The sequence below is a fragment of the Ascaphus truei genome, chromosome 4 (genome assembly GCF_040206685.1).
Source record: "Ascaphus truei isolate aAscTru1 chromosome 4, aAscTru1.hap1, whole genome shotgun sequence".
NCBI classification, from domain to species: domain Eukaryota; kingdom Metazoa; phylum Chordata; class Amphibia; order Anura; family Ascaphidae; genus Ascaphus; species Ascaphus truei.
Window position 1 is genome coordinate 323,033,376 of NC_134486.1, and position 27,444 is coordinate 323,060,819.

Consider the following 27,444-nt stretch of genomic DNA (forward strand, 5'->3'; position numbering starts at 1 on the left):
TTAGGAGATTTGAAAGAATGGGGTCAAGAGGGCAAGTGGAAGAGGGAGAAGAGGAGATCAGCAGTGACATCCTCCTATGAGACACCGGAAAATAAGTCAAGGAAGGCAGGAGGAGAGTTAGGAAGTGGAATAGGATGGGAGGAGGAAACAGAGGGGATGTTCTGGCGTATGGATTCCACCTTTCCCTTAAAATAGTCAGCAAAGTCCTGAGGTGAGATGGAGGAAGAGGCGGCAGCTGAGGGTGGTTTGAGTTGAGAGTCAAAGACAGAGAATAGTTGGCATGGGTTAGATTTGTGCATGTTGATTAGTGAAGAAAGTAGGTTTGTTTAGCCTGAGAGAGGGCAGAGTTGACACAGGATAGCATAAATTTGTAGTGAAGGAAGTCTGTGAGAGTATTAGATTTCCTCCAGAGGCGTTCAGAGGAATGAGTAGAGGAATGCAGCATGCGCGTGTGGGAATTTAGCCAGGGTCTGGTGTTAGAAGGGCAAGGCAGAGAGAAAGCGAGGTATGTAGATCAAGAGAGGAGGATAAGGCAGAGTTGTAGTTCCTGACCAGGATATCAGGGTCTGGAGCAGAACTGAGAGAGGAGAGGGAGGAGTGTAAAGTGAAATCAAAGGCTGGTAGGTTAATAGAGAGCAGGTTTATGTAGAAATGAGGGGGAGAAGGAGATGGAGAAGGGGAGAAGCGAGAGAGAGAAAATGAGACTAGGTGATGGTCAGAGAGAGGAAAGGGGGAAATGGAGAAATCAGAGAGAGAAAAGTTTTTAGTGAAAACCAGGTCTAGTAATGACCATTCTTTTGGGTTCTGGCTGCAGTCCACTGTTGAAGGCCAAAAGAAGAGGTTAGAGAAAGAAAGCGGCAGCTCAAGGGAGAGAGGGGTCATCAATGTGGCAGTTGATGTCCCCAAGGAGAAGAACAGGGGAGTCTGAGGAGAGAAAGAAAGAGAGTCAGGCTTCAAAGTGAGAGAAAGGTAGGCGGGCGATAGATGACCGCCACGTGGACAGGGAGAGAAGATCTGGACAGTGTTAGCCTCAAAGGAGGGAAAAGCAAGAGAGGGAGGAATAGGAAGGGTTCGGTAACGGCAGAGAGAGGAGTGGAGGAGCCCCATGCCTCCACCCCTGCCATCAGGGTGCGGAGTGTGGGAGAAAGAGAGCCCATTATAAGAGAGGGCAGCTTCCAGAGAAGAGTCAGACTGAGTGAGCAAGGTCCCAGTATTAGCAAATAGGAACAGAGAGTGAGAGAAAAAGAAGTCATGCACAGAGAGGAACTTGTTAGAAAGGGAGTGAGCATTCCAAAGGGCACAGTTGAAAGGGAGAGAGGAGGGAGGGTGACAGGGGATGCGTATGAGGTTGGAGGGGTTGACACTAGAAGGAGAAGAAGTTGCATTTGACAGACGAGGGCAAGAGCATGTACAAATAAGGCAGGGACCAGTATTTGGGGAGATATCCCCAGAAGCATGAAGGAGAAGCATGGATAGAAAGATAATGTGTGAGGTTGTTTTGTAGGTGTGTGTTTTAGTGCAAGGGGTATAGCTGTGTAGTGACAGAGGGCGCAGGTAAGAAAGGAGTTCATGTGAACTGAGAAGTGGCGAAGAGAGGAGAGATGGAGATATATGAATAGAGTTGGAGACATAATGAGGCTGGTAGAAAGAAGTGCATAATTTGAAAAGAAGTGAGGTCATAGCAAATATAAAGAGTAAAAGTGGCATCACCGCAAAAGTAGAGTGCTGAGATGTGCAGTCTGGGATAGATAATATCCTCCTTTCCAGCGTAGATCAAATTCAGGAATCAGGGCCAGTAGGTGTCCACTTGTTCACTTCTTTTTAACTCCCTTTTAATCCCCAGTCCTAACATGCTACTTTAAACCTGGCTACTTCAAACATGCTGCAAACTTTAACTTGTTTGTTAAAAGTTTGTTAACGTTTACTGCTGTACCTTTCCAATATGTAATGAAACATACAAAAAAGACACAGCGCACAACGCTCATAGTGCAATTACAAAATTATATTAACATGAACAAATTATTAGGTGAGTATTGTGCGTACATCAGTGCAGTTAAAACAAGCAGTTTCGGGATATGTTACCCAATGCCTCAAATGACTGGAACAGATGTCCTCACAGGGGTAGAATTGCTGATGGCTCTGCGGCAGGATTTCAGTAGGGCAGATGGAAAGCCTCTGTGCGTCCTTGCTCCCCAGAGCATGAGTTGAACGGGAGCTGCTGGCCCATACAGTGTTTGTTCTGAGAATGGCTGAACACCAGCTGAATACTCTCACTCCCCTCCGTGTGCAGCACTTCCTAGTGGATGACGTCACCGCTGGGAGTCGCCGATTTTGGCGCCGTTCAGTCTATCAGCTCGCGCAGTAAAGTACTGGTTGAAAGGTAGAGCTGTTAGCAAGAATGTCCTACGCGTCTCGAAAACTGCAGTTTTCTTCATCAGGGACCTGATGAAGAAAACTGCAGTTTTCGAGACGCGTAGGACATTCTTGCTAACAGCTCTACCTTTCAACCAGTACTTTACTGCGCGAGCTGATAGACTGAACGGCGCCAAAATCGGCGACTCCCAGCGGTGACGTCATCCACTAGGAAGTGCTGCACACGGAGGGGAGTGAGAGTATTCAGCTGGTGTTCAGCCATTCTCAGAACAAACACTGTATGGGCCAGCAGCTCCCGTTCAACTCATGCTCTGGGGAGCAAGGACGCACAGAGGCTTTCCATCTGCCCTACTGAAATCCTGCCGCAGAGCCATCAGCAATTCTACCCCTGTGAGGACATCTGTTCCAGTCATTTGAGGCATTGGGTAACATATCCCGAAACTGCTTGTTTTAACTGCACTGATGTACGCACAATACTCACCTAATAATTTGTTCATGTTAATATAATTTTGTAATTGCACTATGAGCGTTGTGCGCTGTGTCTTTTTTGTATTTATCTGTTAGCTCCAGGGGGTTCCTGAGCCCCCCCTTCCATCACAGCTGCAGACGCTCTGATCAAGGTCACGTAATTAATCATTTAATTACTTTATCACTATATATCACGTTTATATATTAGCTGCGCACTTTAATCTCCTGTTCACAATGTAATGAAACATGTCAGATATTCAACCCACTTTAATATCAATAGATTCTAGAGTAAGGAGAGAGATTCTACTGCAAGTCTAATTAGTAATGTGTTAGAATTCAGTAGGTCACATAATGTAATCCACCTAATCTGCTCTCTGTTCTTCAGATTGTAAATTATGAAGTACTGTATGACTCTGCATATGGAGAAGGATGCATCATAAATCTGAATAGAATAGGCAGAACAAAGAACATTGCTTTTTGCAAGCAAGACAATTTACCAACGGCATTTGGAAAGGATACATTAATTAATATTTATTGGGGTTATTCTATATGCACCAAAACTGTAGATCAGCCTGTTTTAAGACAAAATTCCTCATTTACTTCAGTGGGGAATTTTGGTCAAAAAACGACTTAGAGCCTCATGCTGTGAGCAGCGATAAGCCACTTATCACCAAAAAAGCCTACAGCGATTCAGTAAACCCCGATAAGCCGGCGATAAGTGCAAGAATCGCTGTGGGTTTTTTTGGGGTTTTTTGCAGAGAAAAGAATCGCCACACGCGCGGTGATAAGCCACTTATTGCCAGTTTCTCAAAATCGCTCAATTCTAGTAACCCTGATCAGCTTATCGAGGCTGATCGCCGCTCTAGAATTGAGATTTCCTCTCCAAATCGTCCCGCCAGAAAAAGTTGGCAAGAAGGTGGTGAGAAGCTGCTTATAAGAGGCAAGACGGCACTTAGAAATAAAAATAAATTTTTCCTGCATCGGATTCATGCCGGGAGACTCTGGAGCTGATAACCATTAATACCAGCACCGGAGACCCCCGGCATGAATACCATGCAATAAAAATGCATTTACAGGCAACTTCATTACCTTAGCGCAGGGGTGCACAAACTATTCATGCTGCGCCCACCCTGCCTACTTGCGTGCTTGCGTGCCCCACCTTTCTTTCCGGTGTGCGGGGGTCATGTGACATCACGCCGGCTGTCAGCCATGGGGAAGAGCACAGGGCCTCTGTAACTGCCCGCGCCCCCACAGCAAAATCTGCCACCCCCAGTTTGCGCACCGCTGCCTTAGTGGCTAAACAACTAAGGCAATGAAAGGGTTAACCACCGGTGACATGCTTATTGTGGGTAGCGGGGGTGAGTGAAGGTGGTATTTGTCCCTTGTTGGGGGTTTAGGCCTTCCGGGGGGGTTGCGGGTGGACTTAACCCCTTCATTACCTTAGCCGTGAATACCGCAAAGGTAATGAAGGGGTTAACCCCTCCCGCTACCCACCCGGTAGGCCTAAACATCCATCCTTGGGCTACTATCCCTTTCACCCACCCCCACTACCCACAATAAACAAAAATACACACAACATCCCTACTACCCACCTCCTAGGCCACAGTAACCATTACAATATGTAATAAACACCAATACACAACCCACCCAACCCCTGTGCCCCCACATAAAACAGTAGTTTTTTTTTATACACAGGATTAATACCACAGGCCAGCGGGGGTCCCCGGGTGGTCCCCACGGGTGTCTGGGGGCCCTCGGGTGGTACCCGTGGGTCCCTGCGGTACAGTAAAAAAATAAAGATGGGCTCCATTTCAATAAATACACCCCCCCAAACACATACAGTACAGTGATGTGCAAACTAACTATTATCCAGATATGGATAATAGATCATTTGCCCATTATTAAACAAAACATTAGCCAGCCAGCATAAAGTAAATAAAACTAGTTCTACTTTCCCCTGCCATTATGAAGGGTGTCCAATCAGCATAGTGCAGAACTATGTCCTCCGTTGCCAGAAAGAATACATAAAAAATACAATCTAATGGCCCATACCCCCTTAATCAACTTGCAGTTAGTAACTACTATAGTTATTAAGGGGTTAACCCACCCTCCCCCGCTACCCATACGGGAAGCCTAACCACCCACCCACCCCGGACCCACTATACCCACCCTGTACCCATTGACAGGTGTTATAAAGCAAAATGATCATGCCAAAAGCATTTCTTTCACATAATAGACAATTATCCTTTCTTGTTGACCGCAAATATAGCATTATTATATTGGCTCAATGGAATATAATCAGCTTTTTCGGCATCAGACAGTGTATTTCTGTTGTGTACTGTTTGTTTTACTTTCTTCACCCACAACAAGCTCCCAATAACACCAGACACTGTGCTGTCTCTATCCCTGTGCTTTGCTCTTTTTTTCTTTGATCCTGGTTATGCCAGGTAACCTGTTGCCATCAGTAACGCTCATTCCATTGCCCCTAGAGTTTTGGTTTCTCTCTCCCTGGCTCTTAGTTTAGCCTTGGCCTCTTGCCCTCATGGTCAGCCCTGCAAGTTAGTTATTTCATCTGCCTTATCTCACATACCGCTCTCTTAGAGATAGCATTGACTTTTCACATACTTCTTATTTTTTTAATTCTGGACGTTTTCATTGTTGTTATGTTCCTGTAACAAAGTTACTGGATACAGAAATTCAAAGAGAACATCATCTTTGCATGAAAGAAGGAGATGAGTTTAACTGCTTGTCAAAGCATACTGAGCCCCAGGAATCCTAGAACAGAACAGACACCATAAATTGGCTCCACGTTACCACAGATTTTATTAACCATCACAACAATAAACAAACAATTTCCCTGGACCTGGTCAGCACATAACCCCAAACTTTTACCACCATGTAAACCAGTTAAAGTTCATCCCCGCTCCTGACCCAATTGCTGTAAAACAAGATCCCTTTTAGAAGAACACCCACAGGCCAATCGCACTTGGCCCAAACTGAAGAACTCCTTCCCCAAACAACCATTAACATTCAGCCAACTCCCCGTCTGGGCAAAATTGACCAGTTTTCACCCCTCCAACTGTGACAAAACAGTACAAACCAAAAATAAACATCAACCATTATTTAATATCTTTTTTATATATATTTATTTATATAATACAATAATCTTCTTTTGTTCTTTTTTTTTACAATACATACATACATGTAATTACATTCTCCATAAACCCAATGTCCCCTAATTAAACTTTATCCCCCTCCAATTCAACCCTTCAACTACCTCTCATTTGCTCAAAATAGGGAGGGCAGCCCAGACACTTGAGGTGCACAGGATGGGGAAAAGGGTAAGCCAAAGGCTGATATTCCCTAAATCACGTCCCCTAATATCTATTCTCTTCCCCTATCACCAAAACCTTATCCCCTTCCCATCCAGGGTCCTGGGGCCTGCAGTGGCAGCCTGACAGCGTAAAGAGACAAAATTAAGATGGAAGTATATGTTTCTCAGATTTGTCTACAGGATTAATGATGGTTTATGTTAGTAACAAACTGTTAGAAAAGGTAAGAAAAAAAAAAGAAGAAGTGGTGATCACCTCTCTGCTCCATATTTCAGGGTCTACAAGGGAATAATGCCACCATTACGTGTGACTCGTCGCATTAAAGCCCTGTGTTACCTATAACAGAGCTCTGTGTTCCATATAGGCGTTGTTAGAGGGAACACCTCTTTTGCATATCAGTAGAACTACTGTAACAGCCATTATAGTTAACGCACTGCCCTTTCTGTACGAATATAGCACTTGACACTGCGGTAGTGAGCTTTGAAGATACAGGCTAGCACTTAACGAGGTATTAACTTTGGTTAACGCCTCGTTAAGTCAATAACGGACCTCTGTGGATCTGGGCCCATTTGGGCATTTTTCGAGCCATTGGAGTGTACAACATAACACTTGAATAAGGAGAGGAGGCAGGAGGGTCACTTCACTACACTAGCACGTGAATAGTAGTTAGGTTGAGTCCTGATGTTAAGGGTGCTACCAGAGGATTTGAAGTTGTATGTAACAAAAGGGTGGTAGCTGAAAGGAAGGCAATTCCTGATATTAGGTGCACACTCTATTTAAATCATCAACATTGCAAGTAACATGTGCAAAGAAATTAAATGGCATGGCTTCGACTTAAATAGAAAATAGTGTGTATTTCTGGAAGGACGAAAGAAAAAATATATCTTGAATTAATTGCTTAAATAGATTCAGCTTCAGAAGGAAAAAAATGAATTAGAAAAACAAGCAATAAAGATCCCAGCTGTGCTAACTAGCTGCATCGAAGGTGGTAATGGTGTAAGGATCACATTTTGAACCCTTATCAAATTAGTAACCAACACTTGGAATGATATAATGTTGTTAATATATTTAATGTGCTGCAAAATGTGATAAGACACATATGTAGAACCCTTATCGTGAACTAAGTACAAAAATAACTGCAGTATTGCTAACTGTATGGTTAAAATATGCTGCGGGGGCTCAGAGATAAATAAATGTATTTAATACAACCTGATAAATCTGAATCACTGAATATCATAGAGTGAAAAGGAAACTAATGCATTTTCTGGTAGCTTTAAATGGGGCTAATGCAGTTGCCTCTTATGCTGAATATCTCATCCAGACTAGTACCACAGTTGTTGGTGTCCCAAGTAAGAAAATAAATGAATCCATCTGTCTATCCCTATATAACGGTAGGAAGCGGACCCGCAGGGCTAAAGTAGGGGTATATGATCACCGACCAGGGCCAGGGAACAGAGTCCTGTTAGAGTAGTCATAGTCGTGATCCAGACAGAGGTTAAGGCAGGCGGCAGAGTTGCAAAGGCAGGATATAGGCTGGGGTCAAGGCAAGCGGCACAGGAGCAGTGGTCGGGGATCACAGGCTGGAGTCAGGACCAGGGAAACCCAAGGAACTGGGGAGGCTCAGGAAGTCAAGGGGGCTAGGAACAATAGAATAGCTTACTATGCTTAGACAGGGGCTGGGAGTCAGTGACTGCTATTTAAGCCCGGGAACAGGTGCAGCCAATTACCAAGTCCAGGAAGAGATTTGCCAGGAACCAAGATGGCCACAACAGCTACGTAAGGGCAAGTTCCAGCAAAACCCTGGTCTGAAACCCTTACACCCTATATATAATCCTGTCTTGGAATCATGATGCATAATTCTACCATTTACAGGACCATAGGAGAGAGGCAGAGAAAAGGTGAGACCCAATATCATTCGGTGCATTCCTAGAGCGATACTGCTAGATCAGGGGCACCTAGGAGCTGAGGAATGCTTCCTCCGAATTTGCACCTGCTCTCAGACCTTGAGCTCACGCAGTGTCAGTGTTATTTGTAATATTGATGATTTGAATAGGCAATGCACCTACGGTGAGGGAGTGTAGAACATGTACTGTATAGATATTGTCAAGAACTAGAAAATGGTCCTTCATGAGTTTTGGAAATATCATGCTGAGGGCAAAACAGTAAAACAATGTAAACAAATACATGCATGCCAACCATATTACCTGACAGAAAGCACGCTTTTAGGATGCTGTAAACCAAAGGGGCAAAATAAAACTTCAGAAATATCACATTTATACATTCTCCTCCTGGCTCCTGACAGGGTAAAAAGACAATTTGAGTGATACGGCAGCTTAGGCTAACCATCTGCAATATCACCTCGGAGGTAGAAATTAACCTAGGGGGCAATATAGCACGTAATTGGTGGGTTACTTTAAGTAGCATTCGGTTGATTAATTTAATGTAAGCATTGTCTTCAAGTAATACACTGAACTATCACAGTACAATGTATACAGTACTCAGAGATCATCCGAAGTTTGTTTTACTTTGATATGCTGTTTCGTAATATATTTGAATATTGTTAATACGGATACATTAATAGAACATGAAAGAGAAGCCATTTTGCTGGAAGGATTTCTTCCACTTGCAAGTCATCCCTCATTACAAAAACAGCCAAATCCCAGAAGTGCTTTCCTTCTTTATCTTTTGATATAGTTAAGGAATTACATTAATGTCATGTACAGTATGTGGAGGTTTGATAATCATAGGGGTCTAAAAAATAAAAGAATTAACGTACCAATGGATATGTCTTAAGGCCAGTTTTGTAGTGAAACCGTTTTTTTCGAGATTAACGTGGATTTGCTAGTCTGTGTTATTACTCTGTTGGAGAATTACACTTAGATTTGTTTTATATTTGACAAATCAAATTGATACATTCTGGTCGTGTTCATGAAACTCTCACATTGTCAATGCAATACTGCAGAAAAATTGCATGCATAATTCGACATCTCAATGGCATGCACTTTTTGTCCGATTTGCTGCAAACCAGATGAAATCCCACCTGCCTCAGGTAGGCAAAATATGTTGGGCTTTTACAGGGGGTAGAGAGAGACCAATATACTATATAGCAGAAGGCCCATTTACTTTAATACCTCGAAATAGAGTAACCTGTACTTTACCTCTCTGCTTTTCTCTCCCTCTCTCTGGGAATATCTCTTTCTCCCCAGCAAAAGCTCTATTTTGCTTACCTGAGGAAGACGAGATTTCTGGCCATGATTTTCTGGGAGATCTGCAATCTCGCAGCTTGATAAATATGCCCATGAATTTGTACATTTGCGAGTTGGCCTGATTTGCATACAAAATTAGCAGATTTACTGTACATAGCTGGAACCAAATCACTTTTAAAAAAATGAGGCCCGTTCATGCAGTTTAGACATGCAATAAGGACTTCAGAAAAAAAGCGAGAGACAAATGTCTGAAAATAGCAATCTTTTGCCCAGAAATGCACTTATCATATCTTATTGAATAGTCCCCACTGACTAATTTTTTTGAGTCTATATTATGCTGAATAGCCAACATAATATAATATTGTGTCTTCTTCATTTTCTATGGTGGGCTGGTTCTCATAGGGGATTTTTGGAATTAGTAGCAGTTGTTTTTGTCCAGTCCAAATATTTTCCTCTGAAGTAATGATAATGTAGCCTCAGGGTCGCCAACAGAAATGTTGGGGCCCAGGACAAATGAAAGGAGAATCCGCCCCCCCCCCTGTTAACCCCTACAACCGCACAGTGAGTCAGAGGAAGTATGGACTGGGGGGTAGTGGGTTTGGACAAATATGGGCCTGGGATGAGAGATAGGTATGGGCATGGGGGGGAGGAAATATGGGCCTGGGGTGGTTGTACGAATGTGGGCCTGGGGTGAGAGATAGGTATGGAACTGGGGGGCGGAGGGGGGGTAGATAGGTATGGGCCCAGGGAAGAGGGGGAGGAGTATGGGCCGTTGCACATGGAGCTTCTCCCCCCTTCTCCCCTCGCACTTTCTCACCCCCTTCCCCCCCACACTCTCCCCCCTTTCCCTACCCCATACTTTTTCCCACCACAAACTCTGCCTCCCCCTCTTCCACACACGCACACACACACACACAGTCCTCCCCCTCTTCCAGACACATGCACACAAACACTCTCACTCCCCCCCCCCTTACAAACACACACACACTCGCTTCCCCCCCTCTTACACACACTGTCCTACCCTCTTCCACACACACACTTTGTCCTCCCCCTCTTACACACACACACACTTGCTTCCCCCCCCCCCTCTTCCACACACGCACATACAGTCACTATCCCCCTGCCCCCTCTCACAGACACCCCCCTCTCACAGACACACCTCTCTCTCTTTCTCTCTCTCTCTCGGGGCAGCATGCCAGTCCGCAGCTCCCTCCTCCTGTCAGCCTGAAGTTTAACATGACTTCCAGCACAGACAGGAGGGACAGGAAGGATCACAGTGACTGGGCTGCTGCTGCTGCTGAGCTCAGGAGCCACCGGGTCACTGCTACTTTGGGTGCCACCCGCCGCCGGTTCTGGCTCAGCTGTGAGAGTTGTCCCAGCTCTCCCCCCCTGGTGGCCACAGAGCGCTTGAAAATGACTGTACTAGTGTAGAGAGATCATGCAAAGCTAATGTTAGATTTAATGTTACATGAATTGGTCTTTTCCAGAATATATACTCTTCAATAAATGCATAATAATTAGAATTTGAGCATACATTGTTGATTACTCTCTTATCATTTTGAGAAAAAGGAAAATGGTGATCTTACTATTGTCAGTTATGGTAAAACGACATTAGTACACACATATTAGGTTAATTTTTTCACTTCTAGATTTGGCTATATTTAACTGATTCTGGTGTTATGAATTCTTTCTTTCTACAGAAACGTTTTCGAAATCAAGACAGGCTGAAGACCCTATACCAGATACTCCCCAGCCAGATATATTTATAAAGCTATCCAGACTGTCAACCATCAGGAAACTGTTTGATTTGAAAAGACATAGAGCAAAAAGATCATCTGTTTTCCCAACTGGTGTTAAGGTTTGTCCACAGGAGTCCGTAAAGCAAATTATTGCCAGTCATCAAGCATACTACAAACTGAGAGGTAAAAAAGTCTTCCTTAGAAAATCTATCATGTTATAGACATTAAACCAGCCTGGTATCTATTGAGACATTTGATAATATTTGACTGATTTAGTGTTATTTATTTTTATTCTGGATTATTAATATCAATATTAGCCACATTTAAAGTTATTCTTGGTTTAATATTGTTTCATATTTTTTTCATAACAAACTATAGTATTTTCGAAGTATTATTGTAAAAGCAATATAGTTAAAATAATATTTAGTATATGTATGTGTAGCACCTATTCCCCCCCCCCCCCATAAGGGAGATTTGCATGCTACTATGTTATGGTGCTAACCAGCAGGCTCCGCTGATTGGGAGCTTGGAGGTGCGGGTACAGCACCCCCACCCGTGGGGATCCCAGCAAAGGTGGGATGGCTCCTCACGGGAACATATACCGCAATAACCACAACACACAGCAGTGATAAGCAATACTATTTCCCGGCAGGTCCCTCCTAATACATATATATCAACACAATAATAACAACATCATACAGCCCGTAGTGTACCCCAATAACCTTGGGCACATCAGCAGGCTAGGTGTCCAGCAAGGGAAGCCCGAATGTATGTGAGGGCAACGCTACCCTCCCTGATGTATTTGGTGGTGCACGTGTGTACCTTCCTGGTTACAACGGAGTAGTCAGGGGATCCTCTGTAATTGGCAGGAGCCGCATCCATGATCCCACATAGCGGCGCCTCCCAACAATATGCCCCTCGCTCCTTACTTCCGGCAGCCACACGGTAGTACTCCTCCATGAGTCGTCCTGCTGGTACACAGCTACCAGGAATGTCCCTGAGATATGGCCGTCCCTATAGTACTCATCTAGGGTGGCTCAGGGGCTAACTCTGGTCTACAGGGTTCTCTGGCCTAGTGCTGGGCTGCCTACTGGCTTCTTGGACACAACCTTATCCTCCAAGGGTCCTTCCAGTTCTGACACGTGGTCCCCAGTCTCCAGAGGATATCTTGTTCCCCCAAGGGATATCCTCTCCCTCTAGTCCTATGGGAGTTCCAACATGGCCACCGCACCTCCATCTAAGAGTCTGAGAGGCTGCATCAGCTCCCCTAGAGGTGCAGATGACTACACTGCTACATTCTCCCTCCAGCAAAAGTCCTCATCCCCACATGAGAAACCATAGCCCACAGAATTAATATAATGAAAAACACAATAAATAAAACATTCTTAACTTTATACCAGTAGTTTTAAATGGCATTACATACCTCTGTCAGTACAGACATTATGGAAGCGAACCTGTCCCTAGACGACTGCTACGACTCATAGTTGGGTTGCCCTATTGAGTCATAAGCCATTCTAATTAGGGTCTGAGTAATTCTTTGGCTTCTCCTCAATTCTTGAACCGGCCTTTTTATCAATCCTGGGAACTCTTCATCTTCATCTTGGTTGGAGAGGTTACCAGTGTAAGGTCTACGGACTTGCAACCGTCCTGCGCATCCTCCCGAGCACCACCATGCATGCGCAGGTTGCCAACAGACTGCATTTCTTACCAAACGCGCGCTGCATGCACACGCGCCAAAATGGCGTCATCCGACGCTGCGGACTCAGGCTCTGCCCCCGGATCGTGCTGCACACTGACTGCGCATGGAGCTTGCATGTGACACGTGCGCCACACCCCCAAGCTCCGTGTCAAGATCCACTAGCTGCCAAACAGCTACACCTGTTCAAAGAAGCATTCATTAGCTGCACAAACAGCTGCACCTGCTCATACATGCATTCATGAGCTGCACAACAGCTACACCTGTTCTTGGAAGCCTTAGACCTATCATGGCTGCCATGGGGCCGCGCCCCCACTCCACCCCCTTAGGGGCTGGCTGATCCTGCCTATATATGCTACCCAATGTCACAGGAACATTGGCTGAGCACAGATTCTTGTTACCTGTGTTCACCCTTGCTGTTCCTGCCTTGTTCCTGTCCAGTTGATCTTCTGTGTACCGAACCGGCTTGCTTTGACTACCCCAACCTCTGGCTATCTCTGACTCCTCGCTCCTCTCTAATACTGAACTCGGCATTGTGCCTCGACCACTCTCCACTCTCCAACCCTGACCTCGCCAAAAGTACCTTCTACGCTCCGGATATCTCCAAGTTGAACTCGGCAAGTATAAAGACTACTCTGATCTCTACATCCCTGACCTGGCTGTCAAGGCAAACCTACACTCCGGACGTGGCCCCCGTGCCTGTGGCTGGTGTTTGTTACTACTCCCATCTCAGTACCGGGGTCTCGTCTTGTTTGTGGTGAGCACAACGTGACAGTATGCTCAGCCCCACAAACATAGACCCCGCTGAAGTGGGAGATGTGGTGGCATCTCATGCCGCCATGTTCTCTAAACTGGAGAAATATCTTGAGCAATCCGACCGTCGCCTATTCTCCCTACAGAAAGACCTCCAGACCCTCTCTATGCAAGTGCAACAATCCAGCACATCCAACTTCCCTAATCCACAACCCACACCACTGTCTTGCCTCACACCGTCTGAACCACGACTCCCCACGCCTAACCGGTACTCCGGAGACCCTTAAGAATGTCGTGGCTTTTTGAATCAGTGCTTCATTCAATTTGAGATTACACCCTCCCGGTTCCTGACCCCAAGGTCAAGAATGGCATACATTATCTCCTTGCTCATGGGCGATGCATTGGCGTGGGCCTCTCCTATCTGGGAGCAGAGAAGAGACCTTACTCAAGACATCGGACAATTCACCAAGGAGTTCAGACGTGTCTTTGACACCCCAGGGCATAAAATGACTGCAGCATCTTCCCTTTTTCATGTTTCCCAGGGTGATCGTCCGGTGGCGAGATACGCCTTGGAATTACGGACAATCGCCTCCGAGACAGGATGGAATGAGGAGGCCCTCTCTTCCGCCTTTTGGCAAGGACTTTCGGAACCCCTGAAAGACCAGCTCGCCACGCAGGAGCACCCAGCGGACCTGGAAGAGCTCATCGCAGTCTGCATACGGGTAGATCAACGTCTGCAGGAGAGGAAAGCCGAGCGTTCACGGAACCGTCAGGTACCCGCCAGGTCTTCACATTTTCACTCCTTCGTTCCAGAGACACCTATCACCGAGGTCCCAGAACCCATACAGTTGGGTGGCAACAAACTCTCCTTCTCTGAGAAACAACGTCGCAGAACCTTCGGCCTGTGCCTCTTCTGCGGCAATCCGGGCCACCTAGCCCTCCGCTGCCCACTCAAGTCGGGAAATGACAGACTCCCACAGAGGCCTAGAGGAGCCCCCATGGGAGTACTTTCCAACTCCTCCATCACCAAAGAACCCCTACCCAACAGAGTCCTGATTCCTGTATCCCTTCAGACTCTGGTTCTGGAGGAAATTTCATAGACCAAGAATTCGCCACAAAAAACAACATCCCATTGAAAAAAAAAACCTGGTGGGATTGAAGGCCATTAAGGGACGTCCCCTGCAACCGGCCTTCATCATCCTACAGACTGCAGAAATCTCCCTGGTGTGCGAACAGACCCACAGTGAGAACATCACCTTAGACGTGATCTACTCACCATCCGCCGAGATTATCCTGGGTCTTCCTTGGCTACAATGCCACAACCCACTCATTAACTGGGTCAAGCAAAGACCCATCTCTTGGAACCAACAATGCTCCGCAACATGCGCAGTTCCACCTCAAAATATCTACAGCATGAAGACCTCAGAGGAGCCACAAGACGTTTTACCAAACGTATACACAGAATTCAGAGACGTATTCGACAAAGCCAGGTCAGAGGTACTACGCCCCCCCCTCGATCCTTCGATTGTCCTATAGATCTCCTGCCCGGTTCTACCCTGCCTAGAGGGCGCTCTTACCCTCTTTCCCTCCCAGAGACCAAAGCTATGTCCGAATACATCCAGGAGAACCTCCAAAAAGGGTTCATCAGGAAATCCTCGTCACCGGCAGGGGCTGGATTTTTTTTTGTCAAGAAAAAAGATGGTACTCTAAGACCCTGCATCGACTACCGGGGACTAACCACTAAGATCACCATAAAAAAATGCTACCCACTACCATTGATATCTGAGCTGTGTTACCGTCTCCAGGGATCCACCATATTCACCAAATTGGATCTACGCGGTGCCTATAACCTAGTAAGGATCCGTCAAAGAGACGAATGGAAAACGGCATTCAACACAAGAGACGGCCACTACGAATACCTGGTCATGCCGTTTGGCCTGTGCAATGCCCCAGCGGTCTTCCAAGACTTTGTAAATTAAATATTCAGAGTCCTGCTGAACAGATTCGTTATCGTTTACCTGGACGACATTTAAATTTTTTCCAAGACCATCTCAGAGCACATTAACCAAGTCAAACAGGTACTTCTACACCTTCATCAGCACCACCTCAACGCCAAACTGGAAAAATGCAACTTCCATCAAAAATCCACTACCTTTCTAGGATACGTCATATCTGATTCTGGGTTTTCCATGGACCCCTCCAAACTGAAAGCCGTCGTGGACTGGTCGCTCCCCACGTCTCTCAAGGGCATCCAGAGGTTCCTAGGGTTTGCCAAATACTAAAGAAAATTTATCCACAAATTCTCTTCCATTGTCGCACCCATCACGGCTCTCACCAAGAAAGGAGCTGACGTTGTGTTCTGGCCCCCTGCAGATATCCAGTCCTTCAACGCCTTAAAGAAAGCCTTCATCTCTGCACCCATACTGATCCACCCCAATCCCAGACAACCTTTCACATTGGAGGTGGATGCATCAGATATCGGAGCCGGCGCCATTCTGTCACAGAGAGGATCACCGTCTTCCAATCTACACCCATGTGCATTCTTTTCTAAAAAATTCTGATTCGCACAGCAAAACTACGATGTGGGCAATAGAGAACTACTAGCCATCAAATTAGCCTTAGAAGAGTGGAGACATCTACTGGAAGGAACAGAGAGTCCCATTACAATCCTCATTGACCACAAGAACCTCATGTACTTGGAAAGCGCTCAACGACTGGGAGCCCGTCAAGCCCGCTGGTCCCTATTCTTCTCTCGTTTCAATTACATCATATCATTCATACCCGGTTCCAAGAACGTAAAAGCAGACGCCCTATCCTGCCAGTTCATAACAGAGAACAAAACCGAAGCCAAATCAGAGACCATCCTGCCTACCAGGTTCATCATCTCCGCCAACACATTTGACATAATGGGTGACATCCTGCTGGATCAAACTAACATTCCGGAAGGTCTGGAGGTCCCGGATGGATGCCTCTTCGCAGCACTTCCCTTCCGCAAAAAAAATCTTGGAATGGGGACACTCATCAAAAAACGGTCATCCTGGTACCAAAAGAACCGCAAACTTAATCACACGGACATTCTGGTGGCCAAACATAAAAGAGTTCACCAAGGCATGCACCACATGTGTTAGGAATAAGGTACCCTGCAGCAAACCACAAGGACTCTTAAATCCCCTACCCATCCTGGACCGCCCCTGGAGGAACCTATCTATGGATTTCATAGTAGAGCTGCCAAGATCCAGAGGTATGAACACCATACTAGTAGTCGTAAATCGCTTCTCAAAACAGGCACATTTTATTCCACTTAAAGGCCTGCCGGACTCCCCCATACTGGCGGACATATTCTGCTTGGAGATCTTCCATCTCCACGGAACTCGCACGACCATCGTATCGGATAGACGGTCCCAGTTCATCTCGAGATTCTGGCGGGCCTCAACTAAGAAATTGGACATCTCCCTGCATTTTTCATCCGGGTACCACCCGCAGACTAACAGACAGACAGAAAGGACCAATCAGTCCTTGGAGCAGTACCTGCGCTGCTTCATCACGGACACCCAGGACGACTGGATAGACCTTCTCCTGTGGGCAGAATTCGCCCATAATTCCCTGAGGAACGAATCCACACAGGTCTCACCCTTCTACGTTAACTACGGTTTTCATCCAGCACGACTGCTCACCTCTTCCCCTCCTTCTGGGATTCCTGCAGTGGACAACCGGATTCAAGCACTGCAAAATTCATGGACCAAAATCCAAAGTAACCTAAAAGAGGCTTCCGCCAGACAAAGTCCCAGGCAGACCGCCACCGTCGCGAAACCCCAGAGCTGAGACCAGGAGACAAAGTATGGCTGTCCTCACGGAACATACGCCTTAGAGTCCCCACACTCAAACTGGCCCCAATATTCTTGGGTCCATTCAAGATTTTGGAGAAAATCAATCCGGTGGCATACCACCAGCAACTCCCCTCTTCAATGAGGATTCCATCCGTGTTCCATATTTTATTTCTCTACTGAAACCTGCATACCACAGCCTCCGCTTCCCAGATCCATCTCCTGCACCACCAGGCCCTCAAATCGTACAGGGCCAGCAGGAGTACGAAGTTCAGGCCATCCTAGACTCCAGGTTATCTAAAGATACTATCCAGTATCTCATCCACTGGAGGGGATACGGTCCTGAGGAACGATCCTGGATTCCACACCAGCAAGACCACGCACCCAAACTCATCAAAGAGTTCCACCTGAAATACCTCCTGAAGCCTCACAGGGTTCGCCCGGAGGTCTCCTCTGAAGGGGGGGTACTGTAAGATCTACGGACTTGCAACCGTCCCACGCATCCTCCCGAGCACCACCGCGCACACGCGGGGTGCCTATGGACCACATTCCTTACCAAACGCGCGCAGCATGCACGCGCGAAAAAATTGTGTCATCCAATGCCAAGGACTCAGGCTCCGCCCCCGGATCGTGCTGCCCACTGACTGCGCACGGAGCTCGCACGTGACACGTGCGCCACGCCCCTAAGCTCCGTGTCAAGATCCACATGCGCAGAAGTAAGGATAGCGGCGGCCATTAAGGGCATAGGCTCTGCGGGGACTACAATTCCCAGCAGCCCCAGAGGCTACACACCACATGCTGTCAAATAGCCAATAGGGCTGCAGAGATAACGGAGCAGCAATTAAATACATTTGGCGCACTTGTGACCCGCTAGTCTGTCGGAGCTGGGACAGAGTGAGGGTAAGGTGTGTGTGTGCAGAATATCTGTGACCCCTGCACTAGGCCAGAGACCCCATTAGGCCCCAGCTAGGCCCCAACTCCCCCTTTGAGTTTGTGGTTGCTGCAGGGACTGGCCCAGTAGATAGGAACACTGGCCCTATAGTACCAAGCATGAGGGACACAGCCATGACGTGGTGGCGACCTGGCATCTGGTGGTCTGGGACCAGATCACCACACCAAGAGAGAGAGACTATTACGTGGGACCCTCCAGCTGGATACCACCCCACGTGGAGGCAGACTCATCGCTGATGACGACGGCGTGGGACCGTATGGGCCCTTGTCTTCAGTCGGCCCTACCGGGTGCTGGATCACCCGGCAGGTATTTTCAAGTGTACCAACAGATCACACTTTGGTGCAGCGCTGTCGCAAACATTGGGTGGGTTGACTCTTGTGGACATCAGGGTGGTTGGCTGCCCAGGGGCACCTCAGTACTTTGGAGGAATATCCCATCCGAGTGTGGACACTGTGTTGAAGGGCACTGTGGGGTTACGGCCGTGCATAGCCTATTTGGTGTGGGTGTTATATTGTTGTTCCTTTTTTTTCATATACATGCAGTAAACTGTTATCTATGTCAGGGTGCACAAACTTCTTGAGCTGCGCCCCCCTGCCTGGGAGCGGCAGCTTGTGCGCCCCCCTCTCCCAATGACTCGGCATCAAATGACGTCGCGGTTCATGTGACGTCACGTGACCCCGCCTCATCATTGGCGATGCGTGACATCATTTGATGCCACGTAGCCATGGCGACACGTCGCCGAAGACACGCAGAGAGTAGGTGAGTGAGTTACAGAGGCCTCATGCCTCCCCCGGCATTTAATTTAAATGCCGTGGGGCAGAGTGCGGAGCCTCTGTAACGCCCACGCCCCCCCTACAAATTCTCCCGCCCCCAGTTTTCGCACAACTGATCTATATCAGTGTGTGTATTATTGCATTGGGTCCTATGGCGGGGTTATCCAACATAGTAAAATCCCGCACAGGTGGAGGCGCTGTGACCAGACAGATCAGGTGCACCCCAGGCTCCCAGCAGTGGAGGTTCAGGACTCCTGTCAGCCACAGGTAACGCACCACATACACCGAAGTCGCCTTATCTCCCATAGGGTGGGGGAAACTGCGCTACACTGGTTTAACATTTTCAAGTACTTAAAATAAACAGGCTAAATGTTGGGATTCAATGTATCATGAATGTTTATGGTCATGTAAAGAGTTAAGTGCGTGCTGGCCGTCAATTGTCTCCTTGGAAATCCTTCTTCAATGCTGCTCCCCGTCTCCCGTGATCAGCAGGGCTTGAGAGGACTCACACACATAAAACAAAACGAATGGGGGCGCAGAGAAGAAGGAAAAGAATCAAATAAAAGTGGGATCATATAGATCCAAGTACACAGAATGGGTATATTACTCAAAAGGAAGGTCCGTAGTCCAGGCAAAATCCCCCTCTCCAGATCGCAGTTGGCGTGTGCTGAGGGGAAGTCCTAAACCGGCGTCCACGTGTAGTGATCCCTGCACTCGTGTATGCAGTGCTAGGCGTACGTGACGACGCAATATTCTTCTCTGCGCCCCCATTCTTTTTGTTTTATGCTTACGGTCATACATGCTATGATGATTTAGATATTGCTTATGATAAAGCCCTAAGTTCCAGGCAGAAGCAATTGTTGAACAATGAATTTGTTTTATTTGGTTCAATCATAAAATAGCTCTGAGGCTCAATCAATGAATGACTTTATGAAAAAAGGACAAAAATATTAGTATACTTACTTCTTTCAAGTATTGCTCCACTATCATAAATATATAACTTATCTATATAATAATTATACTAAAATTGCTTTAAATATCATTAAAAGCAATTATAATTACAGTATTAGTATAATAATTAATACTACACATACAAACGAGCCAACGAGTATTCTAAAACTTGCCTTAAACTAGCCAGTTTACATGCTGGGTACACGCTGGGTACATTTCAGTGACATTTCTGCAGAGGCTAATGGCCCATAGGATTAACACAGCCAGGGTTCCTGGCAGTCCCATTCAGTTTGAATGGGACTGCCAGGGACCCCCGCTGTTAATCCGATGAACCATTAGTCTGTCTGCAGAAATGTGTGAAATGTTGCAGCATGTACCCAGCATATACCCAGCATGTACCCAGCATGTACCTGGGTCTTTTTGGAGATTGCCCCAGGTTTGTTTTAGAATAATCGTCGGCAATATAGTAATTAAATTGTAGTAATCCCACTTATTAATGAGATATATGAATCTTAATGTTTTCTCCCGCCCCACTCATTCATCAGCCATATTTTCAGACCCACATTTACTGCACTTTTTTTGATACTGACTTGTAAATCTGTCATTTCAAGTCTTGCTTTGACACTATACAATAATCCCTTCAGATCTCTTAGAAAGGTGTCCGCAGTGTCAGACACCATGTTAAAGGAGAGAAAAGGCAAAATATCAGCAGACTTCAAGTGTAAATCGTGTGATAGATGTAGCAGTTGACAAGTGGACAGATCTGCTTGTTCGACAAATTATAACCTTTTTAAAACATTTACTCAAAAATATATATATATATACAGTCATGTGAAAAAGAAAGTACACCCTCTTTGAATTCCATGGTTTTACATATCAGGACATAATAACAATCATATGTTCCTTAGCAGGTCTAAAAATTAGGTGAATACAACCTCAGATGAACAACAACACATGACATATTACACAGTGTCATGATTTATTTAACAAAAATAAAGCCAAAATGGAGAAGCTATGAGTGAAAAACTAAGTACACCCTTGCTGCTTCCATAGGAATTAAGATGCTAAATATCAGTCAGGTGCTGCTAATCAAATGCCCTTGATTAATTGATCATCAGCAAGTGTGACCACCTCTATAAAAGCTGAAGTTTTAGCAGTTTGCTGGTCTGGAGCATTCAGGTGTGTTAACACAATGACAAGGAGGAATGATATCAGCAATGATCTTAGAGAAACAATTGTTGCTGCCCATCAATCTGGGAAGGTTTATAAGGCCATTTCTAAACACTTTAAAATCCATCATTCCACAGTGAGAAAGATTATTTAAAAGTGGAAAACATTCAAGACAGTTGCAATCTTTCCAGGAGTGGACGTCCCAGCAAATTCACCCCGAGGTCAGACCTTGCCATGCTCAGAGAAATTGCAAAATACCCAAGAGTTACATCTCAGACTCTACAGGCCTCAATTAGCATGTAAAATGTTAAAGTTCATGACAGTACAATTAGAAAAAGACTGAACAAGTATGGTTTGTTTGGAAGGGTTGCCAGGAGAAAGCCTCTTCTCTCTAAAATGAACATGGCAGCACGGCTTAGGTTTGCAAACTTGCATCTGAATAAATCACAAGACTTCTGGAACAATGTCCTTTGGACAGACGAGACCAAAGTGGAAATGTTTGGCCATAATGCACAGCGCCACGTTTGGCAAAAACCACACACAGCATATCAGCACAAACACCTCATACCAACTGTCAAGCATGGTGGTGGAGGGGTGATGATTTGGGCTTGTTTTTGCAGCCAGAGGACCTGGGAACCTTGCAGTCATTGAATCAATTACGAACTCCTCTGTATACCAAAGTATTATATAGTCAAATGTGAGGCCATCTGTCTGACAGCTAAAGCTTGTCCGAAATTGGGTCATGCCACAGGACAATGATCCAAAGCACACCAGAACAACATACAACAGAATGACTGAAAAAGAAAAGAATCAAGGTGTTGCAATGGCCCAGTCAAAGTCCAGACCTCATCTTGATTGAAATGCTGCGACTGGACCTTTAGAGAGCTGTGCATAAAAATATGCCCGCAAACCTCAATGAACTGAAGCAACGTAAAGAAGAGTGGGCCAAAATTCCTCCACAACAATGTGAGAGACTGATAAAGTCATACAGAAAACGATTACTTCAAGTTATCGCTGCTAAAGGTGGTTCTACAAGCTATTGAATCATAAGGTGTACTTAGTTTTTCCCACATGGCTCCTCCATTTTGGCTTTATTTCTGTTAAAAAATCATGACACGGTGTAATATGTCATGTGATGTTGTTCATCTGAGGTTGTATTTACCTAATTTTTAGACCTGCTAAGGATCAGATTATTGTTATTATGTCCTGATATGTAAAACCATGGAATTCAAAGAGGGTGTACTTTATTTTTCACATGACTGTATATAACTACACTAATTATTGATCCTATTGTTTTTTTTAACCCTTTTTCTACCAGAGGAGTGTGAATATGTTGTATGCCCCTAAAGCAGTGAAGATGGTCTCTCTTATTTCTCTTTTTTAGAGATGCCAGTGTACTTACTGTAGCTTATTTCAGAATAATGGTGATGGCAGTGTATAAAATGGATCAGTATGTAGCCGGGTCCCCTGTTCCCCCCCACCCCTTACCTCCGATACGGGAGCGGGGAAGGCTACTACGGCTGCGGGGTTGTGCAGGGAGGCTGCGGAGGCACTGCAGAGAGTTACAGGGGTGACCAGGTCGCCGGGAGCTCCTTGGCGGGATGCCGGTAAGGGCGTCGCCATCTTGGAAGCAACTTGCGCATGCGCTGAGAGTGGCATGGTTGCAGTGGCCATCTTAGTGCTTGGCGCATGCGCAGAAGATAGCCAGTAGCGGCGGACATTTCTGAAATGCTCCGAAGGGGAACTACATGCCCCAGCATGCTCTGGGAGATGACTGCATGTGACGCGCAGCTGGCAATCGGGCTGCAGGGAGACCAGAGAGACAGTTGGATACTTTTGGCGTGGTTGGACCGCGTGCTGGCAGTCGGAGCAGGGACGCAGAGGGGTAAGGTAGTGTCTGGGTGCAAGGAGCTCCCAGACTAGGCCAGATATCCCCTTTAGGCCCCAGCTAGGCCCCGACTCACATCAGATTGGGGCTCCTACAGGGAAAGCCCATAGCTTGGGACATTTCCCCAGTATATACCTATAGTTATCATATAGCACCGGTGAAACGGCACGCAGTGATTATGGCCTGTGGTCTGGGACCAGGCCACCTACATATAGCGACAGTTAAAGGTAAGGCCCTCCAACCGGAGTTCACTCCACGCAGAGGCGGACGCCTTTGTGGATGACGACGTCGCTGGATCAGCGGATCCCTGTTTATTATTCGGCAGCACCCGGGTACTGGAGTTCCTGAACAAGTACCACACTCAAGTGCACCAACGGTTCATGGGGTAGCGCTATTCCATACACTTTTGGGTGGGCCTGACATTGGGGAAGGACATCATGGTATTGGTGCCTAGCACCCAATGTACTTTGGGGACACTCCTCTGGTGTACTGTATGCCGTGTTATAAGTACAATTACTGTGTGGTACAGGTTGTAAAGATATATGTTCAGTAAAATCCGTTATTATATACCTGAGTGTGTGATTACTGTTAGTATTGGTTCCTGTGAGGTGTCTATCCCACTATGCTGGGATCCCTCTCAGGTGGAGACGCTGCCCGAGGCGACCAAGCAACACCCCAGGCCCCCAGAGGCGGAGGCTCAGGCCTTCTGGTAGCCAAACACGAAACAGCAGTACTGGTGATTCCTTTAGTTACGGGGGAAAGGGGCTACAAGTACCCAAGTCAGGTCCTGTTATGTGGATGATCCATGGAGTGGCGAACATGCATTTGATGGAAGAATGGATTCAAAACTTTCTAAGTCAGAGACTGCGAGTGAATCAATGGGGTGACTCAAGCAAGTGCAATGCACATATCCTATATAAATTTCAGTACTTATTAGATGGGATAAGATACATCGGAATCTTGCAAACTGCTACCACTTCACTTCATTTTGGTGGCTTGGGGGGGAAATGGAGAGAAATATCAGTTTGTCACGGGAGACCAGGCATTTACACCTTTTTACGGGGATCATTCATTGAGCAAAACCAAGAAGTAAAACAAATTGTCATTTATTCCATTGAAACAGACGTACACACAGTGGATTACAATTATACAGAGGAAAACACACTTACTGGGGGTCTGGGCTACAAAACTAACCTTTCCTAGTCGAAATAGCACAGAAAACAAAGTCTTTACAAGTCCTTAGATGACCGGGACTAAACCCCGAAAAGTCCTGAAACTCTACTCGGCTTTCAGTTCCTGACGCCAGCGCTCTTTCCACTCTGGAGGTGCTGAAATCCCTTGACTGGGAGCAAGTACCAAACGTCCTGGTACTCTTTTCTGCTTGTAGTTCCAGCCGCGACCACTATGTTCTGTTTTCAGAACTTGGCCCCGAAAAGTGGGACTTTTCTTGCCTTGAAATCTCCGAAGCTGGCTCGCATCTATTTCTCACAGAGCATGTTTTGGTCAGTTCAAATCTGCCGCTGCTGTCTTGGTGCTTAGAATCTCCTGAGCTGATTGGCTGCTAGGCTTCTTATAGGATTTTAGTCCCATTCACAGAATATCTCAGCCAATCAGAGCGTGGGAATTTTGCCAGCAGCCTATCAGCGTTTTGCCGGTACCCTGAAGCTAGGAGGGCACGGTTTTCAATTCTGCAAAGGGGCATGCGCCAACCTGGCACCTCTGCCTCTTAGCATATTGAACCCCCCGCCGAGCCAGGCTCCCTAGAGCTTGGGGATGGGCAAATGGTCGCCTGATAGCCCTCATTCATGCCAGGACATGGGTCCTCATGGAGAACTCCGGTACTCCGCTCGCCCTAACACCTTGGCATCTCTGTGGCTTTCAATTCTGGGACCCGAGCAGACTTAGTGGCACCAACTTGGTAGCCAGCTGGTCTCTCGGAACCATGGACTTAGAAATCCCCAGCTCATATACAGTGCACCAAGCATTATACATTTTAAACATACCCATTTAATAAAATATACTTGGATACTGTGTCTTGCTAAAAATGTCTAATTCCTTCTTTGATGTCAGGGATAGAATTAGAATTTATACTTGCTATTCTCACAAGCCATATCCCTGCTACACTGCAAAAACCTGACTTTACATTTTTACACGAAATAAACCTTGCAGCTTTATCTTATAGCTGGAGAACACCCTGAACCCCTATACTAGGTTCAGGGTGACTTGGGCATGAACAGGGCACCCCCCTCTATTCTAGGGACCCCGGTGCCTTTCTGGGGATTCCTTGATCCCCTATGCCCCTTTCACCTTTCTGGGCTGTGCTGAAGCAGGGACTCCTGGCGGTGAGCTCCAAGAACGTTTTTAGGGTTGGATTTTGACCGGAGCATTGTGCTTCAATGTATCTGAGAATCTTACCAGATTCCCAGCTACATTTTTGGGGTATCTAATAACTCTGGAACCCCGCGACATAGCCACAATCTGCAAAGACTTTCTCCGCAAAACCCACCCTGAACCTCATAGCCTAGCAATCTCTGCTTGCTGGCACTCCTGAAAAGGCAAAAACATTAAAATTCTTTATTGTCGCATATTTTACATACAAGCACAGTAGTATATACACAACAGTCAGGTCGAAGAGCTGACACTCTAGGACCCCAAAACATGGATCAGGGGCAACAAAGTGGGCTTGACCTTTATTAGTGAGCCTGGTTACCCCTTCACCGTCACACAATTAGGTTTTAAATTTTACAATTCCTTACCCCGTTTCTTGTGTCATTGTGTTAGGCCTCACAGCATTTATATGTGCCTATGAGTTCCTATCACACAAACTGTTTCACTGAGTTATGCAGCAGTACCGCAGCAGTACCGCAGCAGCGCAGGACCACCGCAGGACCACCGCAGGACTGCAGCTATTTTAACAGTCGTTTAACTTGTAAAAGGACAAGAGACGCCTCTGTGTGATTCCCTTCTCTCTGTGTGTTGTTCTGCAGTTAGAACGCATGCTGCAGCCAGTGTGTGTTTGTGTGTGTGTTCTGCAGGTAATAAACCTTCTGCAGTCAGTGTCTGAATATGTGTGTCTCCCTGTTGTCGGCTAACTTAAAGTGCGTGACATGTACTGTAAGTGCCTCAACTCTTCATGGTGATATACAATAAATATATCCAGGAACATAGCCAGGGCTGTATCTGTGGGGCATTTTGATTTGGTGGTGGAGTACTAATTATGCATAGCGCGGCGCACCACCAGAACAAGCTACAGCCGCACAAACCACTGCGTGCCGCAGAGGTGACCTGGCATTGCATCAATACAAGTGTGCTGAGGATAAAACCTCCTGAGCCAGGCAATAGATTTTCAAAAGATGGTCAGATGTATAGGGATAAATACTCCCAATTCATAGAAATAGAAGAGAATAACAAATACTTTAGAGTATGTTTGAGCAAAGTTTAAAAAAAAGTATTACGCTCATTCGTTTGCAAGTGTGATACTTTTTTTTTACTTTTTTCAAACATACTATAAAGCATTTTTTATTCTCTCCTATTTCTGTGAATTGGGAGTATTTATCCCTATGCATCTGACCATCTTTTGAAGATATATTGCCTGGCTCAGGAGGTTTTATCCTCAACACACTTGATTTTCCTTGACATCACCTGAATGGGATGATTCACATTCAGTATCATATTGATTATTGTTTTGCATTGTTGCATTATATTCTCTTCCTCCTTATTTGATCCATACCCTGGGATTTTTAACGCTCGATACTTTTGGTGTTAAAGCAGCAATCCAAGTGACCCGGGTGTGTGTCTAAAAAAGTAGGATTGAAGCAGGGGGTCTCCGGAGCTGAACCCCATTCCGTCCTGCTTCCAGAGATACTGACCACAGTAGGAGTGCCGGTATCTTGGTGGAGTTTAAAGCCCTTGCTCACATGGGCGATTAGGAAACTACACCGAATAAAATATTTATTTATCTAACAAATATGTAGCCATGCATAATAATGACTGCATACATCTTCCCTGTTGGCAGTAAGTCCTGGTACGTACAGGCCTGCCAACAGTAATTATGGAGGTTTTCCCTCACCCCCTGGTGTGGTGCCCTGTGTAAGGAAGGGAGTGGCTGAATGCTCTGAGTCCCTGGATAGTGACATCAGAGATGCGCCTGCCCCCTGAGGTATAAAGGGCACAGCACTGTCAGTTGCAAGGTGTTAGCCAGCAGTTGTGTGAAGCAGCTGGTAAAATGTATGCTACGGCATAAAGGATTGGAGGAATACTTTTGTGACCCTAGTGCTGTAACTAGCGGTAGCAGAGTGACCAATCAAGTCTGTCTAAGC

The 27,444-nt window shown here is 46.1% G+C and overlaps 1 protein-coding gene across 4 annotated transcripts in view; it reads left to right on the top strand.

The window, feature by feature from the left end:
- Window positions 1-27,444, top strand: part of IMPG1 (interphotoreceptor matrix proteoglycan 1) — a 205,122-nt gene that overhangs the window by 55,557 nt on the left and 122,121 nt on the right. For all 4 annotated transcript variants that reach the window (XM_075597987.1, XM_075597988.1, XM_075597990.1 and 1 more), the window contains exon 2: window positions 11,080-11,301. In XM_075597987.1, coding sequence (XP_075454102.1) covers window positions 11,080-11,301 — 222 coding nt within the window. The remainder of the gene's footprint in view (window positions 1-11,079; window positions 11,302-27,444) is intronic.